The 20,059-nt window shown below is 46.8% G+C and overlaps 2 protein-coding genes across 5 annotated transcripts in view; both read right to left on the bottom strand.

Annotated features, from left to right (window-relative positions):
- The window catches only part of BDKRB1 (bradykinin receptor B1), a 60,376-nt gene that overhangs the window by 5,512 nt on the left and 34,805 nt on the right, over window positions 1-20,059 (bottom strand). For both annotated transcript variants that reach the window (XM_065549339.1, XM_015453260.3), the window contains one exon: window positions 3,350-3,576. The gene's annotated coding sequence lies outside the window, so the exon portion shown is untranslated. The remainder of the gene's footprint in view (window positions 1-3,349; window positions 3,577-20,059) is intronic.
- Window positions 15,316-20,059, bottom strand: part of BDKRB2 (bradykinin receptor B2) — a 39,549-nt gene continuing 34,805 nt past the window's right edge. For all 3 annotated transcript variants that reach the window (XM_065549338.1, XM_015454195.3, XM_015454196.3), the window contains one exon: window positions 15,316-19,139. In XM_065549338.1, the coding sequence (XP_065405410.1) occupies window positions 18,038-19,139 (1,102 nt within the window). In that variant the 3' untranslated portion in view covers window positions 15,316-18,037. The remainder of the gene's footprint in view (window positions 19,140-20,059) is intronic.

The following is a 20,059-nucleotide window of genomic DNA, read 5'->3' as shown; positions in this document are numbered from 1 at the left end:
TGTGTTGAAACAGATCTCTAAATTTTTGTTGAATTTTGTTCCAAATCAGTTGGAAATATTTAGTCAAGTTATTCAATAAATAGAGCACCAAAACATCAGCTTTCAAAGCTTTTAGTGAATTATAAGTATAGAAAACAAAGCTGGTATGCAGAAAAATTATAAAATGTATCAGAAAATGATCAAAATCAAATGCTGTAGAAGAGTTAATTTTGAAATTCTAAAATGAGCTCTGGAATATTTCAGTTTGTGGGAAGAATCTTTTTAATTGGATAAATTCATGTTCTGTATGGAAATGAAATGAAATTGAGAAAACCAGTGATTTGCAGTATCTGAATTTGACAAAACATTCAAAACTTATAAGTAGGTACAACTTATTTGAAAGGTTTAATCTGGTAAAAAAAAAAAAAAAAAAAAAACTTGTGGGCTGGGCGCGGTGGCTCATGCTTGTAATCCCAGCACTTTGGGAGGCCAAGGCAGGTTGATCACCTGAGGTCAGGAGTTCAAGACCAACTTGGCCAACATGGTGAAACTTCATCTCTACTAAAAATTAAAAAATTAGCCAGGCATGGTGGCGGGCACCTATAATCCCAGCTACTCAGGAGGCTGAGGCAGGAGAATCGCTTGAGCTGGGGAAGCGGAGGTTGTGGTGAGCCGAGATAGTGCCACTGCTCTCCAAACTAAGGCACAAAGACAGCACCTGTGAAAATATCTGGGCTAAAATATTATGCAATTCCATGGGCAAAGAATTGGACTTGAGAACAGCCTCTGCCTGGCAGAATTTGCTGAGAGCTTATCACTCAGAACCTACAGACGGAACATTTTCTCAATATATTATGGTTCAAGAGAAGAGTCAATTGAAGGTACTAATTTAAATTTGTTAATTGTAAAATTTGTGGAAAAAAGATTTCAGGCAATTATATGGAAAAATTAAAAATAACAAGACCACATTGAAGAAAATACATTATTGGGGAAAATGCCAAAGATATGGTATCAGTCAGGTACAAGAAACCGTAGCATGTGAATATGCAACGAGAAAAATTATTTTGCTTATCTTATTTATTTATTTTTTGAGATGGAGTCTGGCTCTGTCACTCAGACTGGAGTGCAGTGGTGCAATCTCGGCTCACTGCAAGCTCTGTCTCCTGGGCTGGCACCATTCTCCTGCCTCAGCCTCCCGAGTAGCTGGGACCACAGGCACCTGCCACCAAGCCCGGCTAAGTTTTTGTATTTTTAGTAGAGATGGGGTTTCACCATGTTAGCCAAGATAGTCTCGATCTCCTGACCTTGTGATCCACCCACCTCCACCTCCTGCTTATCTTATTTTTAAATGTTCAGTTAATTAACATAAAAATGTTTTATTTTGCTTTAATATTCATAGGTGCATGTATACGTATTTAAAGACTTTTTTTGAAAATAGTTTTTATCTAGAACTACTTTATAACACCATCAATATAATATAACAATTTTGTTGGACTTTTTTCCTCCCTCCCTCCCTCCCTTCCTTCCTCCTTTCCTTCCTCCCTTCCTTCTTTCCTCCTTTCCTTCCTTTCCTCCTTCTCTCCTTCCATCCCTACCCTCCTTCCCTCCCTTCCTTCCTTCCTCCCTCCATCCCTCCCTTCCTCCCTCCCTCCCTCCCATCCTGCTTCCCTCCCTCTCTCCTTCCTCCCTCCTTCCCTCCCTTTCCTTCCTTCTTTCCTTCCTTCCTTCCTTCCTTCCTTCCTTCCTTCCTTCCTTCCTTCCTTCCTTCCTTCCTTTCCTTCCTTTCCTCCTTTCCTTCCTTTTTTCCTTCCTTCCTTCTTTTCTCTCTCTTTCTACCTATAAATACTGATTTTTTTTGGAAATAATTTTTGACTATTGGAGTGCCCTGGCAGTGTGCACAATACATGGCCTGGCCATCCTTCTAGCTATCTCTGATGATGGCCAGGAAGCCGAAGTCTATGGTGACAGAGATTGGCCAGTGGGAATGGGTGAAATTCCCCTGTGATAGGTTGGGAATTTTCAGGGAGAAAGAAGGCGAGATCCTGACCTATGGTGCAGGGGCTGGGGCATTGAGAGTTTGAGAAGAGACAGGAGGGTGCTGAGCACTGATATGGTTTGACTGTGTCCCCACTCAAATCTCATCTTGAGTTGTAGCTCCCATAATTATCGTGTGTTGTGTGAGGGACTTGGTGGGAGATAATTGAATCATGGGGGTGGAGAACAAAGCCAAGCCAATATCTTGACTTTAGTTCAGCGAGACTGAGTTTGAACTTCTGATCTCCAGAACCGTAAGACAATAACTTTCATCATTTTAAGCCATTAACTTTGTGATAATTAATTACAGCAGCCTTAGGAAACCAGCACAGGGGGTGAGGCTGCACCTTGCCCAGGAAGCCAGAGACGACCAGCTATGCAGGGACTTTAGCTCGAATCTGATTAGGTCAGCGGACACCACCCCCATTCCCAGGACTGGGAGGTGGCTGGGGCCACTGCAGCCACAGCATGTGTCTGCTCACGTGGGGCTTATTTTTAAAGGGATTGTCCTCACCTGCTGCTGTCTGTGTTTATAAAGTTGGCCAGAAAGGAGACATCTTCCTTTGCCAGGTTTAGCTTTAGCTCTGATATTTGCCTGGAACATAGTAGGTGTTCAATAAACAATATCTGTGGATATTGTTAGTAATATGTGACCCTATTTAAAGAACTCAGAAGGGGCATTGGGCAAGTCTACGAGGGAGGGAGATTCTGTAATTTCTGTGTGGTATTTTCTGGATTCTGCACATTTTAACCTTGGCTATGAGAGAGTGTGACTTTTCCCAACAAATTAGTTAATTCTTCAAATTAACTCCAATTTCAACAGCATGGTGATGAGAAAGGTGTTGGAAATCCAGCCACAGATGTCAAAGACCGTCAGCACGGTCACATAATAAGATGCTACTTTCAAGCCACGAATAACCCAACCAGTTATTGGGCTTATGAAATCTTGTAAGCCATTCCAGAGAGACTAATTTAATTTTTATGATTCAGAATTTGCAGGCTATAACGGGTCAGAGTCCATGCAAGCTCTGGGGGCTGTATTCCGCCCTGACATGTTTCACTTGATTTTGATATAAGGAGTTACTGGAACCTTCCCAACAGTTCTAAAACCTTTCCCTCCTCCTCCTGTTCTGGAAAAGCAATTAAGACCTAAACTAGACATGAAATAAAAGTCTCTTAAATTGATTTAGAGTTACTTTGAAAAAGTACCCTCACAGAAGCGGAACATTTTGCCAAGAGGTAGGTGTAAAAGGAAGTTTTTTGTTTTTCTAAGAGACACAGATTTCCCCTTATATTGTACTCTCATAAAAGAGAAAAAAGGTGGTCATTTACTTACTCAGGCAGAAAATGAAGGCGTTCACAACTTTAGCTGGGTTTTCTGATAGTGAGAGCTGCCTTTGGAGGTGTTTTCTCTTCTGGGAAGCTCTGTGGAAATGTGGTCGCTTTAAATTATATAACCTCCTCTCCAGTGACGTCATTGTGGGGATTGCCGCAAAAGTGAGTCTTTCGGGACTCACTCCAAGTGGATTTGGAAGGAAAAATCCACTCTCATTTCACTTTGCACTGAAGGGATGATGACAGATTATTCAGTTACCATCTCCTCTTTTACTTTGGTACCATCTGCAGAGGCCTGCAATCCTGCCCAAGACCTGTACATTGGCCAATAGGCCCTAAAAACACGTTTTGGCATTGCCAACTTGCCCCAAGGCTCGCAAAGTATCAGTGAACATTGAAGGACGGCTTTTGACCCCTTCACTGTTGGCTTCTGAATGTCTGGGGCTCTGCAGCTGCTTTTGTGGGAGCCACTTCGAATGGCCCCTTTTGAATTTTGGTCATGAAAGATAAATTGCCAAGAATTCATCAGAGTGGACCCATCACACAGAGAGCTAGGAAAACGTTTGACTCATGCAATGTTCAGAGTTGAGTAAGACCAGATACGCTTTTTCCTAATCCTCCATGGCGGCTCTGAAATTATGTTGGCATGGGTCAAGTTGAACTACTCAAGACCTCATGTTTCAGACAGTAAGATATTTTTGGCTTTCTTTGAGAATCAGGTGGCAAGATTCTCCAACTGAAGGCCCCTTACCTGCCATCTTAAAAATTAAGATCTTTCCAGGCCACCCCCTACATGTAGGAGAACTCATTCATGCCAGAATTCAGGGCTTCGAGTCTGACTTCTGGGAATGTGACTCTCTAAATGTTTGGAGCAGAAGGTGTTACCTCTGTCTTTAGAATCTTGCCTTTTCCTTGTGTTCCCTTTTTCTGCTAGTGACATCTCAGTGGGAGCCAACTGCACTTCAAGTTTTCCTGCTATTTTCTCCTGTTGCTGAAGACCTTAAAATTGTGGAAGTAGGTGGAACAAATAGCATTCTGAGGCTCAGTAGTGGATGTACATTTCAGGGAAGAAGTTGGAATTTGCCTTAGAGGATGGTTCCTTCCTATCAGGAGAGACCTCCTGGGTGGGATTTGCAATAAAAAAAAAAAATTGTCAACAGGAAAGCATCTTCCATCATTCTGGGGATAGATCTGAACCAGAAGAAGGCTCCAAATCTTAGCCTTTCCTATTACTTAGTAATGTAGGCGGGGGTCTCTCCAGCCCGCGGCTGGCTTGTTCTCCCTTCAATATGAGTTTAGACGATACTGTTTCTGAGAAACATTTATTCTTAGGAGATGTCTCCCTGTTGATTCACCCAGGAGCGCGTATAAAGCCAGCTCTGCCACGAAGAGCACATGCAGGTCTGATCTCTGCTCTGCCTCTCGCTGGAAGACAGGCCATGAAGAGAGCTGGCCTGAGTGAGCTGGACTTCAGAGATGCATCTGGCCGCCTTGCTAAGGTGATGGTGGGGAATGGAAAGTTCTTTAAGAAGACCCATGTTTCCCCTTGTTGCTCATCTCCATGGGAAACGCGAGACAGGCCTGGGCTCAGGGGAGCAGAGGGTCTCCTACTGTCTCCGGGGCTAAGGGAGTGGGGCTGAGGGTAGGGGGAGGAGACCCCAAATCTGTGAAAGAAAAGCAGGTCCCTATAGCGAGGCAGAAGACAGTGGGGGGCTAAGAAGTGGGAAAGCACTGAGGACCCTCTGCTGAGGCTTCACTTGCCTTTTCTTTTCTTTCTTTCTTTCTTTTTTTTTTTTTTTTGAGACGGAGTTTCGCTCTTGTTGCCTAGGCTGGAGTGCAATGGGGCGATCTCAGCTCACTGCAACCTCTGCCTCCTGGGTTCAAGCGATTCTCCTGTCTCAGCCTCCCGAGTAGCTGGGATTACAGGCTCCCACCACCACACCCAGCTAATTTTGTATTTTTAGTAGAGACGGGGTTTCTCCATGTTGGTCAGGCTGGTCTTGAACTTCCGACCTCAGGTGATCTGCCCGCCTCGGCCTCCCAAAGTGCTGGGCTTACAGATGTGAGCCACCGTGCCCGGCTGAAACTTGCCTTTTCTGAATTCAGTTGTTTGTAATTCCCACAGCCTCCATAAGGTTTGGTTAAACCTTACAGTCTGATGTGCACTGTGCTTGATGAAGTCCCCTGGGTACTTGGGTGAAGAGGTGGCCACAGAGGATAAAGGGCTGCCTCTGGAAATAGAGGACAGGCCCACCTTCCCTGGGGTGTCCTTAATACCAGTGAGGAAGCACTTCAGGCAGGCTGGACTCCCTGTAGTATGCATCAGCTTGGACCATACTGGGTGTGTATTTAAAGGAAGGTGAGCTCTGGAGTTTGAGGCCCCTGGGGACATGCGGTCCCAGTGCCCACTGTGACATCAAGGGAAACTTTCCCGTTCTCTAGTCGATCAGTCCTGGAGTTTTTTTCTCCTTTACTTTTCTAGTCCTATCCAGCAGGTTCTTCAAAATGAAAGATTCTAGTACATGTCACCCAGCACACCTCTACAAATAGCACCCAGATGCTAAGCCTCTCCAGGGTTCGTTCTTAGTCCTTACGACATCTGATGTCTCCAGTGTTCTCCCAATTGTAGATGTAGGACAGAAAGCCACAACTGGGCAGAATTCTTGCCAGGATGAAATGCAGCACCCTCACTGTGGTCCGGCTCGTGTCCTTTCACCCCTGACCCCAAGGCTGTTGGCCATCACACCTTTCTTCCCATCGCAGGGTTTAGAAACTCATGCAACGTACATACAAGTCTGCAACAAAGGGCTGTAAATCAATCTCCTGGCTTTCCGATTCCTTTCCTTCAGTCTATCCTTCTGCTGGATTAATATTCTGGAAACACCTGCATTTTGTCATGTCAGGGGACAATGACCCAACCCCTTGGAATTCACGAGTTCCCCCATAGTCTTGCTGTAACATCCAGAGCCACCCTCCACGCTGAGTGAGTGACTCATGGGCTCTGAATGCATCCTGCTTGTGAGCATTTGCTGAAAATGACCTCCCCCTCCTTGCTTTGTTCAGTGCTCATCCATCACTTAAGTCCTGGTGTAATCCTCTGCTCTTCTGTAAGCACAGTGTCTGAGTGCTTTCCCCTTTATTCTACAAACACATATGGAGCACCTACCAGGTGCCAGGCAAATACCACCAGGCAAATGCCACAAAAGCATATGTGTCTGGCACACAGGAAGCAGGGAATGGATGGGGTGAACAGAGGGGGTCAAAGTGTAAGGGGGGGTAAGCAGAAAATCACAAATGTACATTCAGCAAAGCACAAACACTTGGAGATCTACAGGATGACAGTGCGGACATGAGCATGTCCTGGGCATTCAGGCAGCTCCAGGTGCTGTCTTGGCCTGGCAGCCAGCCCTGAAGTGAAGGGTCCTGGGTGCTGGCTCTGGGGTGGGAAGGTGCCCACTTAGCAGATAAAGCTCCACTGGGTCAGGGGTTCCACGGGCCAGGAAAGTTAAAAAAAAATCCATATGAAACTCCCTGCCCTTGTGTGGCCCTGCGTTGGCAGATGAAGGCCTTCTCACCCGGGCAGAGCACGGGATCACCAGACCTTACTCCTTAGGGAGCCTCAAGAATCCCAGGAGTGCACATGCACTCAGAACCAGGACAATCAACTGCATTTCTCTGTCTCCTAAAGCCGAAGCCAGGCCATGTCACGTCTCTTCTCAGACTCCTCTGTTGCTGTCTCAGGCCCAGGAAAACACACAGACCTGACATCGGGAAGGCTGCACATTCGCAGACCCAGCTGCCTCCCAGAGCACATGTGCAGACCCAGCTTCCCAGACCACCTGTCTCATGGTGCCTGGCTGCCCTGGCTTTCTAAAGCTGTGTTTTTTTTTGTTTTTTGACACAAGGTCTCACTATGTCGCCTAGGCTGGTCTCAAATTCCTGGGGGCCCAATCCATCCTCCCTTCTCGGCCTTCCAAAATGCTGGGATTACAGGCACTTCCCACTACGCCCAACCTTTCCTCTCTCTGTTTTGGATGTGTCACCTTCTCTCCCACCTCAGGGCCTTTGCACGGTCCGTTCCCCTGCATGGAGCACCTTGCCATTGAGAGCCCCACGCTTGCTCCCCCAGGTCCTTCTTGTCCTCACCAATCCCCCCTTATCAGAGAGCCCTTTCCTGAAATAACCTCTCCTCCTCTTGGCCTGCTACACTGCTCTTTACAGCCCTATCGCCACCTGCTCCACCAGGCAAGGGATTCGTCTCTTTTGATTAGATTTATCTTCCCAGCTCCTACAACAGGGCTGATATGTAAGAAGTGCTTAAATATTTGCTGAGTATATTCATAATCCTATGTATTATAAATAAATATGTAATAGCAATAACTTGTCTTATGTCAACAAACGTGTCCCAAACCTCTTGTAGGGGCCAGGCCCTGTGTGGGCATGGGGGGTGCAGAGATGAACACAGCCCACTCCCTGCCCACTTAAGGAACTCTTGGGATGGCTGAGGACAAGGACAAGCTGACGTCCAGTGACAACATATTGTAGAAAGCAGAGTGGCAATGAAGTTCTGAGGCTGTGTCCGAGTGTGAGGTTTGAAAAAAACGAGTTCTGCTCGAGGGGGAGTGGGATGGGTAATTTATGTGTCGTGCTGAGTGGGCCATGGGGTGCCCAGACATTTGGTTAAACATGGTTTCTGGGGGTGTCCGTGAGTGAGTTTAACCTTCACAGGTTAATTCGAATGATTAATGTTTGAATGGGTAGACTGAGTGAGGCAGATTGTCTTCCCCAACGTGGTGGGTGGCATCGAACCTGTCGGAGACCTGAATACAACCAAAAGGAGCAGCAAGGGAGAACTGGTTCTCTCTGCCTGGCTGTTTCCAATCTGGGACACCTGTCTTCTCCCACCTTCTCACTGGCCGTCCTGGGTCTCTGGCCTTCACACTCCCACTGAAACTACATCACTGGTCCTCCTGGGTCTCCAACTTGCAGATAGCAGATGGTGGGATTTCTCAGCCTCCATAATCGCATAAACCAATTCCTTATAACAAATCTATCTATATTTATCTATTTTCTGTTGGTTGTGTTTCTCTAGAGAACCTTGACTATTATGCAGAGTTGGGGAAGAATTCGTGGCAGAGGATTATTTAAACTGGGTTTTCAGGGCTGAATAGGAGTTTGGAAGGCAAGCAAGCTGAGAAAACCATCGCAGGTGGGGGGACCAGTATGTGTATTGTAACACACACATGTTCATAAGCCTCTGTGGAAGGCTCACTTGGAACTTGGAGTCAGAAAGCCTGGGTCAAGCTCCACACCCCAATTACTCATTCTATCCATGAATATCCCATATCCCTTACCCTCCAGCAGGCCCTGTGCAGCTCTTGGTTTGGTTCAGGGAAGAGAACTGAGTGATAGTTTCAGCCCAGAGTAAGGGTGCTTTGAGAGAGCAGGTGCAGAAAGTTTTGTAGCTCACAGAAGCAATTTCCATTTCCCTGTACTTGGAGTTTTATAGCTCCAACTACACGATCTATTCTAAAGATAAATGCTCACAGCAGGTGGAGCCCACCTGCAGGGCTTCCAGAAGAGAGCCGGGGTGGCGGTCCTGGAATGCTCTGGTCCTACCTGCTTCTGAGAGTTGTTGTTAGGGTCAAATAACTGTGTGGGAAATGTCAGTACCGTGCTGTATAGATGTTCCCAGGATAAGATGAATATGTACATGTTGATCCATCTTTTCTCAGTTTTATGACCTTTCTATCTTAATCTGGCAGCAAGTGCCATGTGGAAAATCTCTTACATCATTTTTCAGTCAGCCTAGATGCCGAATTAACCCACGTGTACAGCAAAGAATGGGGGCATGGAATCAGATGTTTTCCTTAGAAACCAGTATTTCCTTTATGATGTTTTAAAGAGATGGAATTGGATTATAAAGTTGATGCTGTGAACATTTATCTTTCATTTAAATCATGTTGGTCCCCACGATGGAGATGCAAAACTCTGGGTCCGGGGAAACTGAAATTTCTTCTGTAAGCTGCAGGACTCTGAGTATAGGGGAACTGAAATGCTGAAGATAATCATAACTTTTCTTGAAGACTTGGGGTCATTCTTGACTGTCCCAGCCCTCATGGGGGCTACAGACTTGGGATAGAGACAGACTAACAGAGAAACCTGTACAGGATTGTGATTGTGAGTTCTATGAAGAAACAGAACAGGATCCAGTGGTCTTCAAAACAGAAAGGCATGAGGCTCTGTACAGCAGTTTCCCCTTAGGCATAGGGAAAACATTCCAAGATCCCCAGTGGATGCCTGAAACTGCAGATGGTATCAAACCTTATAACACTATGCTTTTTGCTATACAGGAATTGTGGGTAACTTATGCAGCATGGGTACATTGGACAAAGGGATGACTCATGTCCCAGGTGGAACAAAGTAGGATGGAGCGAGATTTCATCACACTACTCAGAATGGTGCATAATTTAAAATGTATTAATTGTTTATTTCTGGAATTTTCCATCTAATATTTTCAGACCTGTATTGGCCACAGGTAGTTGAAACCATGGATAAGGGAGGGGACTCCTGTACTTAGGGAGGTCAGGGAGACACTGAGCAAATCTCATTGCAAAAGCAAGTCCCTGGTCCTTAAGGTCTGATTTGGAAGTCTGGGCAGGCAGGTGTACGGTGTGGAGCTGCCTCAGCAGGGTTGACACCCTAGCTCCATCATTGCTGAGAAGGTGAATCTGGACCATTTTCAATTCCACCTTCCGGAGCCTCAGTCTAAAATGGAGCACATTGCAGAGTTTGAGAATCGCATGGGATAATGTGGTGATGCAACTGGCCTTTGGTAGGCACCCCACAGTAACTGTTCCTGATTTTGTCATTTTACTGTTGCACAAGACAATGGTAGTGTCATTACGAGGAGGGCCCACACACGCTGTGCTCTGTCTTGGCTGGAACTGAGGAGATGAAACAGACGCTCATTGCTCGCTGGCTGAGTGGACCACAGAGAGTGACTCAGCATAAAGGGAGGCATCCAGAGAGTCTCAGAACCCTGCCTTTGGCCATCTTTCAGGGTTGTCTACAAATAGCCTCCCACCTGGGTGGGGTTGGTGGCTGGGCTGTCTGGCAGCTGGGAGCTGGGCCGTGAGGCTATTTATTTATTTATTTATTTAAATCCTGGTCTGAGACTCCTTGAATTGGTCTGCCTTTTGGTTCTGGGGAAGGAAGAAAGAATCAGCAGATCACAGGTCCCAGGTTCGCAAGGATGGGCGTTTACACTCAGCACCTCGGACCCATGATTCACGCTCTGGGGGCTCAGGCTGGCCCGCAACATGGGAAAGGCCTCAGTATCTTCCATTTGAAAAAAATTCTCTACAGTAGCATTTCCTATCATTTCTTAGGAAATCTGTGCTAACAAGTATCTCTAACCCTAAAAAGATCCGAGAAAAACATCCAGTGTGCTCTCTCATTGTTGAGAGAAGGCGCCTGCAGGTACCTTAATGGGAAACTTGATGGTGAGCATGTGCTCAAAAAGACTAAAACACCTGAATCCATTTGCTCAGGCTGCCATACAAAGTATCAAAATCTAAGTGGCCTAAACAACGAACGTTTGTCCTCTCACAGTTCTGGAGGCCAAGAAGTTCAAGATCAAGGTGCTGGCAGTGTTGGTTCCTCCTGGAAGGCCCTGAAGGAGAAGCCGCTCCTTGCTTCTTCCTCACTTCTGGTGATTCTGGGCAATCCTTCACATTTCTTGGCTTGTGGAAGCATTGCTCCGGTCTCTGCCTCTATCTTCTCACGGCCTTCTCTCTGTGTCTCTGTGTGTTTTTCTCCTCTTCTTATAAGGACACCAGTTATTGGATTTAGGGGTCACCTTAGTCCAGTACAGGTTAGGTATCCCTTATTCAGAAATGCTTGGGACCAGAAGTTTTTGTGTTTTGGATTTTGAATGTTTTTGAATTTCGGAATATTTGCAGAATACATACCAGCTGACCATCCTTAATCCAGATATCCAAAATCTAAAATGTTCCAATCACATGTCCTTTGAGCATCATGTCAGTGCTCAAAAAGTTATGGATTTGGGGGCATTTGTGATTTCAGATTTTTGGATTAGGAATGCTCAACCTATGTAACCTCATCTTAGTTTAACTACTTCTGCAAAGACCCTATTCCCAAATAAGGTCATATTCTGAAGTTCCATGTGGACATGAGTTGGGGTGGAGGGATGCTCCTCAACTCATCACAACATCTTTATCAGACTGAATCTTCACAATACTTGGATCTTCATTTACTAGACGAGAAAAAAGACACTCAGAGAAATTCACTGACCTTGTTCAAATTCCCACAGCTGGGAAGCGGCAGAGGTGAGATGTGACCCAGGAACCTGCCTCCAAGCCCCTGTACCATTGGTGCTGGGGCCTTCGTAAACTATAGAGGACAGCATCAACATCACATAAGGAGTCCTTGGAGACCACTGGTCTACATGCCAGAAGCCTGTTAGAGTCATTACTTATTATCTCTCCATTTGACAGATGAGCAAACTAAGACCAAAGGTGGTGGGAGGGAGGATGAGTAAAGTGACTTGCTGAGATGACACAAGTGGCATGGTAGGGAACCCATGGCCTGGTCCCCAAAGTTCTCCCCCAACAATTAAACATTCTAGCTCAGTGTAAGCAGGTAAAAGGAGCCAGACACAAAAGGCACATGTTGTAGGCTCTACAGAGACAGCATCCTACAACATGTGCCTGGCTTCTTTCACAACAGGTAAATCTAGAGACAGAAAGATTAGTGGCTCCCCAAAGCCATGAGGAAGGAAGAATGGGATGTGACTGCTAATGAATATGCGATTTCTTTGGGGGATGATGAAAGTGTTCTGGAATTAGATAGTAGTGATGGTTGCATGAATCAGTTGTTAAGTAAAAGCTGAAGTGGGTGAACTTCATGGCATGTGAGTTACATCCACCAGCCTCTGGGAAGGGGATCTGCAGAAAGCAAGTATGCACAAGGCTTACGAGATTCAAAGCTTTTATTGCAGCAGAAATAGCCCAAGCCCTGGCTCATAAGCTCCTCATGCAAGAAGGCACTTCAAGGACTTTTCCTGTGACAGAATTTGCACCCTCCGTTTGTCAAGGCATGAACACCCCAAAAACAGAGAGAGCTTCCAGAGCACCCCCTTTAAGAACTGCATGGCCTTGGCAAGTTACTTCCCTCTCTGGGCCTCAGTTTCCATACCATGAACCAGTGATCATGCAAACTCTCAGAGTGGTTGTGAGCATGAAATATTTTGATGAGGTCCCTTTGACCTAGGACTGTTTTGCCTCAGCCAACAAAATAAAATAAAATAAAAAACTAAAACCAGAATAAAACTCTCACGAACAAACGATTAAACTTTCAGCCATTGTTATTACCAGACCATGACCTCTGTTGCTCATCCCTGCTCCCCACCCGCATCCTTGGTGAAGGATCAGAGCTATGTAAGGGTCAGGAATTGGGTAACAAGGAGATAATGCAGCGCATGGCTGGGGTCTGCAAAATGGAGACGCCCCACTCTGAGTCATGAAGGCTGTACTCAAGAGGCTCCAGCACTAGCATGAATTCCGTGAGGTCATCCGGTGTCCAGTTTGCATCTCTGCATCCTGTTCTCACCCTCTCTGGCCAGGGAAGACTCAGGAGCTAGGCTCCTTGCTTGGTCCCATAAGCCCACCTGGGCTTCTTCCCATTGCGCCAGCTTGCTGGAGCCAGGGAGGGTCAAGAGTTGAGGGGCTGCTTCTGTTGCCTGGCTGGTGAGGCTCTCCCAGCCCTTTTTTTTTTTTTTTTTTGCCTGCTAAGAGCCCTGCTCAGGTTTCCAGGCATGTGGTTTCCCCTGGATTGCAGACTCCCTTGAGTAATTCAGGCATCTGTGAACAAAATTCCCTGGATGAGTGAGCTCCCTTAGGCACTTGTGGACAATTTCCTCCAACCTCAGGGCACTTAGTGAGGGGGTGCAGCCTGGGTGGGAAGAATGGGCACTGAAGGCAGAATGAAATATCTTCTGGGATATCTCTAGGTTCTTGCGTCCAAATGGCTGGGCCAGTAGAGAATGAGCCTGGAGCAGAGAGAGGAAGACATAGAGACAAGATAGGGGCCAGATCATGTAGGGTCTTGCAAGCCATGTTACAGCTGTAGAACCTTATTGCAAGAGGGGTGGGACACTGCAGAAGGGTTTCCCTTGGAGGATGCTCCCATCACACTCACTGCCAACGTCATCATCATCATCGTCATCATCATCATCATCAAAGCTAGTACATGTTCAGTGCCAACTATGTACCAGGCACTGTGCTAGATGCTTTCATACATTAATCCTTTTAACAATTTTATAAGGTAGATACCATTATTATCCCCATTTTACAGATGAAGAAATGTTGACTCAGAAAGGATAACTGAGGTAACCAAGACTACAGATCAAATAAGAGCCCAAGGCTGAACCACAAGTGGAATCCAGGTCTATCTAATCCCAAAGTCTTGGCTCCTGAACACAGTTCTCTATGTTTATAGCCTCCCCATGAATGTATTTGCATTCTTAAAAGACCACGTTGGCTACAGAGTGGAGAATAAGAATTGGGAGATGGTAGAGGTTAGGATTGGAGGCACCCATGACAGACGATAGTTGGACATAGAAAGAAACATAGATTTAGGAAACACTTAGTGAGTAGAATCTAAAAAAGGTGCTGATCCCATTACTGGGTATATACCTAAAGGAATATAAATCATTCTATCATAAATGCACATGCATATGAATGTTCATTGCAGCACTATTCACAATGGCAAAGGCATGGAATCAACTTAAATGTCCATCAATTGTAGACTGGATAAAGAAAATGCGGTACATGTACAACCATGGAATACTATGCAGCCATAAAAAGGAATGAGATCATGTCCTCTGCGGGAACATGGATGGAGCTGGAGCCCATTATCCTTAGCGAACTAACCCAGGAACAGAAAACCAAATGCCACATGTTCTCATTTACAAGTGGGAGCTAAATGATGGGAACACATGAACACAAAGAAGGGAACAACAGACACTGGGGCCTAGTGGAGGGTGGAGGTTGGGAAGAGAGAGAGGAGCAGGAAAAATAACTAATGGGTATTAGGCTTAATGCTTGGGTGATGAAATAATCTGTACAACAAACCCCCATGACCTAAGTTTACCTATGTAACAAACCTGCACTTGTACCCCTGAACTCAAAATAAAAGTTAAAAAAAATAAAAGAGGTGCTGACCCACTAGATGGAAGGCATGAAGGAGAGAGTACATTGAATGATGAGCCCCAGGTTTCTAGCATGGATGGATGGATGCGTGGATGGACGAGGGGCATTTATGGAGACAGACTAGACAACTTTTGTTTAATAAATGAGTGAAGGAATGAATACATGAATAATGAAGGGATCCCAAAGTGGAATGGATAATGAGTTCCCCATCGTTGGGAGTATGAAACAAGTGGCTTTCATCAGGATATTGTAGAGGATACTCCTGATTTGAAGGGAAAGTCAAGTGGTAGGCACTCAGTAAGTCTATACTGCAGGAATAAATGATTGAATCGCTGCTGCGCCTATGAGGCTTCATGAGGAGCTCACATGCACCTGGTGGGAACTTGGTAATGAGTTACTCCTGCAGAAATGTAAGATGGAAGGAAATATTCAAGCACTGTTAATATTTTTTACATCTTCTTTCTTAAATTTCTACTGATTGATTATATTTTAGAATGCACATCTTCATACATATTAATAAGTATACATATTGGGTATGCATAATCAATCCTTTTTTTCCTATAGGAATATACAATCCCAGAAGCTTGGAGACCACTGATCTACATGCCAGAAGCCTGTTAACAGGTTGAGCAGAAATAAATAGCACCCCTTCCCAAAGGCTTCTGAGTGTGCAAGGCAGTGTCCCAGGGACCAAACTCGGAGGTTTTGGGAGTTGTAACAAATGCTAGAGCTATGCAAAAACCTCATCCATTTATTATGCAGTACAGAAAAGACACATGTTTACATGATTCATCCATTTTCTCATTCGGATGTGAAATGCTTCCTGTTTACAACATAACAGCTCTTTGAGTCTTTCACAGGGTAGATGTTTTTTATCAGGGTATCTACACCATGCACAGGGCAGCTCTTCTCCCGCAGACTCAGTTGCCCCTCAGACCAGGTGTGGATCCCCACATGGCCATTGGGATAGAGCTCTGCTTCTAAGAGAGTCTCAGACCATCACATGCTCTGCTGATGAATGACTGCCCTGTGTGAAAAAACACAGCCTCTTTTTGTTTTTTCATTCATCATGGATGGCACAGTTTGACTTCATTCTAATACTAAATGGTTTTTACTTCTTCTTTCACCTGTTTTCTTTCTCCAGGTATTTATTGGGGCAGAGGGGTGTGGGTGGTGGGAAGAAAGAATGGGTTGGGGGTAAGGAGGGAATCTTTTTTTTGACACTTTTGCTTTAAAATTCAGAGTTGAATTGGTCAGGATTTATGGGCTCTTTGCCATGTAAATTTTTCTCATTCTCCAGGTTCTAACCCTCCAGGTTCTAGCCCGCCAGGTTCTAGCCTGCCAGGTTCTAGTCTGCCAGGTTCTAGCTCTCCAGGTTCTAGCCCTCCAGATTCTAGCTTTCCAGATTCTAGCCCTCCAGGTTCTAGCTTTCCAGGTTCTAGCCCTTCTACATTCTAGGCCACCAGGTTCTAGCCCTTCTAGGTGCTAGCCCACCAGGTTCTAGCTCTCTAAGTTCTAGACTAAGTTCTAGCCTTCAGGTTCCAGCTCTCCAGGTTCTAGCGCATCAGGTTCTAACCCTCCAGATCCTAGCTCTCCAGATTCTAGCCATTCAGGTTCTAGCCCTCCAGGTTCTAGCTCTCTAGATTCCAGCCCTTCAGGCTCTAGATCTCCAGGTTCTAGCCCTCCAGATTTCAGCCCTTCAGGTTCTAGCTCTCCAGGTTCTAGCTCTCTAGATTCCAGCCCTCCAGGTTTTAGCCCTCCAGTTTCTAGCTCTCCGGGTTTTAGCTTCTCTAGGTTCTAGCCTCTCTAGGTTCTAGCCTCTCTAGGTTCTAGCCTTCCAGGTTCTTTCCCTCCAGGTTCTAGCCCTCCAGCTTCTAGCTCTCCAGGTTATAGCCTTTCCAGATTTTAGCTTCTTTAGGTTCTAGCCCCTCTAGGTTCTAGCCTCTCCAGATTCTAACCCTCCAGGTTCTAGTTCTCCAGGATCTAGCTCTCCAACCAGCTAATAAATATTCATGTATCAAGTGAATGAGTGCTGCCCTGGCACTGCTGATGGTGAATGCCATTGCCATTCCTACTCACACTCTTCTAGGGCTTGTACTGGGATACCTTCCAATAAACCATTGATTGACAGGAACAATCCCTTGTTGCTGAGAGAGGAACAGTCCCTGAGCAGGCCTGCACTCTCCCCCTCCCCAGGTACCCGCTGGCGGTGGGAGTCTCAGCACTGTGATCCTCTGGGCAAGACCGATTAGAAATTTCTTCCTCTGCCTCATCACAAATCAAACTTTGAAGACATGGCCTTCTCCCCAAATGCTCATGTGTGTGTGGCAGTCGGGGGCTCAGGGTGGCGGGGAGGACAGGTGGAAGGGAGCCAATGAGCACCTACTGTGTGCCAGACACTGGTACTTCACACTGCCACCGGCTCCCAATACTGATTCTGCTCCACGGAGCTATTTCTAAACCTCAGTGTCTTTTCCTTATAGTAAACATATCCCAGTTACATGTGCATAATAATGCCTCACATGTACATAGCACCCTTTGCTTTTCAAAGTACTTTTATACCTGTTACTGCCTTTAATCCTCACAACGACTTCATGTTACAGAAGAGGGAACTGAGGCAGGGACAGGTGGTTGTGCAATAGTTATTGGTTGAGCTGGAACCTTGGGCTCTCCCTTTCTGCTGTCCATATCACCCACAGCACCCTGCTCAACCATCTCATCTAACAGCTTTCTGGCGGTGGCAGTGCCCAGTCATTGCCAGTCGAGTCTTTGAGTTCCTTCAAGATGGAGATGGCTCCTTCTCTTTCTTCCCTCTTGCCTCCAGTGCTCAATATTGCTTATACAGCAAGTGCTCAATATGTGCTTATTGGATTCTTCTTTGGCACAGACCACCTTGTCCATCAGTGAGGGGTGCCACAGAATCCTGGTATCCAGGTTCTTATCAGGGACCCCTCAGGGCTTAACCTTCATTAATGCAAGAAATTGTCCTCCAAAGTTCTCGCTGAATGGATTAAAGAAACCCAGGGCAACAATTCACTTGTGCACTCAGCCATTGCACCAAAGCTGGATGGTGGTTCTCCTGGAGATCCAAGTTGTCTTGCTGGGGCAGGGAGGGACACCATGTGGGAGGGAAGCTCAGTCACTCCTGTCCCTGTCCCCAGGCCCCCTCCACTCCTGGGAAGGAGCAGGCTGGCTCAGGTGTGGCAGCAAATAAGAACAGTAATGCTGTCGTGTTTATGGAGTCCTTGGCTGTGCATGAGTTCACCCCATCCTCATAGCCATGCTCCCTGCAAAATTGGGCAGGGCAGGAATTATTCTCCTGTGTTTTACTGGAGACACCAACTCATTTCCCAAGGTCATGCATGGATGTCCCCATGGCATTCCTGGGCCCATGCTGAAAAGCAACTGTCCCTCAATCCTTAACACAAATTCACAGCAGCCCTGCTGGCGTTTGCTCACTGTCTGCTCCCTGCCCAGTCCTGCAGTTTGTGAATCTGGCGTTCCACCGAGATGGAGGTCCGCAGTGTGCCCATGGAGTTCTCCATCTGAATGGATTCTGACCTACAGCCCCCTTTCTGGCACACTCCCTGGTACACCTCCCAAGACTTCTTTCGGAAGCGCTTGCCCACAATCACATACACCAGTGGGTTGAGGCAGCTGTTGCTGTAGGCCATGAAGGAGGCGATCTGTGTGATTACATCGATGATGTGCTCGTCCCAGCAGCTGGCGAGGATGCCGAGGCGATGCAGCGTGTCCAGGAAGGTGCTGACCTGGAAGGGCAGCCAGCAGATGACGAACAGCAGCAGCACAACCAGGACCAGCACCGTGGCCCTCCTCTCTGTCTGGATCTCCTTGAACTTCTGCATCTCATTGTTCCGCAGCACCTGCATGATCTGCATCGTGCAGAAGGTGATGACGCTCAGGGGCAGCAGGAAGCCCACGATATTCAGGAGCATGTTGGTGAACACTTCCCAGACGAGGGATGGGTAGCTGATGACGCAAGCAGTGACGTTGTGGCCCTCGTCACTGTACTCCTCCATGGTCCGGAACACCAGCATGGGTGAGCTCAGGAGCAGCGTGCATGCCCAGATCACCAAGCTGTAGAGCTTGGCCCAGCGCACACCGCGCATCCGGCCCATGGACATGGTTTTCACCAGGGCCAGATAGCGGTCGATGCTCACCAGCATCAGGAAACAGATGCTGCTGTACAGGTTCATGGAGATAATGGCATTCACCACGCGGCAGAGCGTCTCCCCAAAGAGCCAGTTGAAGTTGTTGGAGATGGTGATGGCCCAGAAGGGCAACCCGCAGGCCAGGATCAGGTCTGCTGCGGCCAGGTTCCCCAGGTAGATCTCTGCCACCGTGCAGCTGCTCCTGTGCAGGCAGAAGACGCTGAGGACAAAGATGTTCTCTAGGGTGGCCAGCACGAACAGCACCCAGAGGAAGGGGGCCTGGATGGTGTTGAGCCAGCCCAGCCACTCCACTGGGGGGCATTTGCTCTGGGCAAAGGTCCCGTTAAGAGCTGGCAATTGCAAGGTGACATTGAGCATGTCGGCGCTGAAAGAAAGTAGAAAAGAGGCTGTTTACCCCTCAGGGTCACAAGGGAAGGACAAAAACTGGTGCAGAAGGAGGCAGGGGTTAAAGACAACCAGCCAGGATGTGGAGAAGTCGAGGTGGAGCTCAGGCTGCTTTCTGCAGCCAGCGCTTCGGCACACCTGACTCTCCTGGGTCTTACAGAGCCCCCTCTGATGCTTGGATCTAAATGGGGCCTCATGTTCTTCATCTCAAGGCTCCACTGGCATATTTCCTTGGCCAGCATCCATCAACAGCACTAACAATCTCAAGTCTTGGACCCTTGACCTCCTTGAAGCTTCCATGATGGGAGGATTCACATTCCTTCCTTATCATCCGGGCCCCTCCCAAGGGAGTTGGTCACCTTTCAGCCTCTCAAAGTCCTGTGGTGGGTGAGTTAATTCATTAAAAGAGAAAAATGATATCATGCCAGACCTGGAGATTCCAGTCTGGCTTAGAGACCAAGGCCAGCCTATCTGCTTAGTTCCTGTCTTCCTGGACGGTCTGGGGTGGCATCATATTTCTGTGCCTTCTATCAGCAAAGCACTGAAGAGAATAGGAGGATGCAGATAGCGAGGGAGGGTGGGGACTTTGGAGCCAGATAGTCCTACTGGGTTCACATCCTGGCTGCCTTACTTATAAGCTGTGTGATATTGGGGAAGTTACTTAACGTCCTTGAACCACAATGACCTCACCTGTAAAATGGGAATTTAAAAATCTCCCTCTCAGGGTTGGGATGGGGATCTGAGACAATGTACAAAATGCCCCAAGCACTGCACTTGGCTCAGTAAACATTAGTAATTAACTATTCTTGCAAACCTATTAAAATAACCAGCGGTAAACTCTAACACCACCGTTTGTTGGTGACCCCATCTTTAATCTACTGGCTCCTCTTTCATTCTTAG

Source organism: Macaca fascicularis, chromosome 7 (assembly GCF_037993035.2).
Source record: "Macaca fascicularis isolate 582-1 chromosome 7, T2T-MFA8v1.1".
Classification (NCBI taxonomy): domain Eukaryota; kingdom Metazoa; phylum Chordata; class Mammalia; order Primates; family Cercopithecidae; genus Macaca; species Macaca fascicularis.
This window is presented reverse-complemented; position numbering and strand designations above follow the sequence as displayed.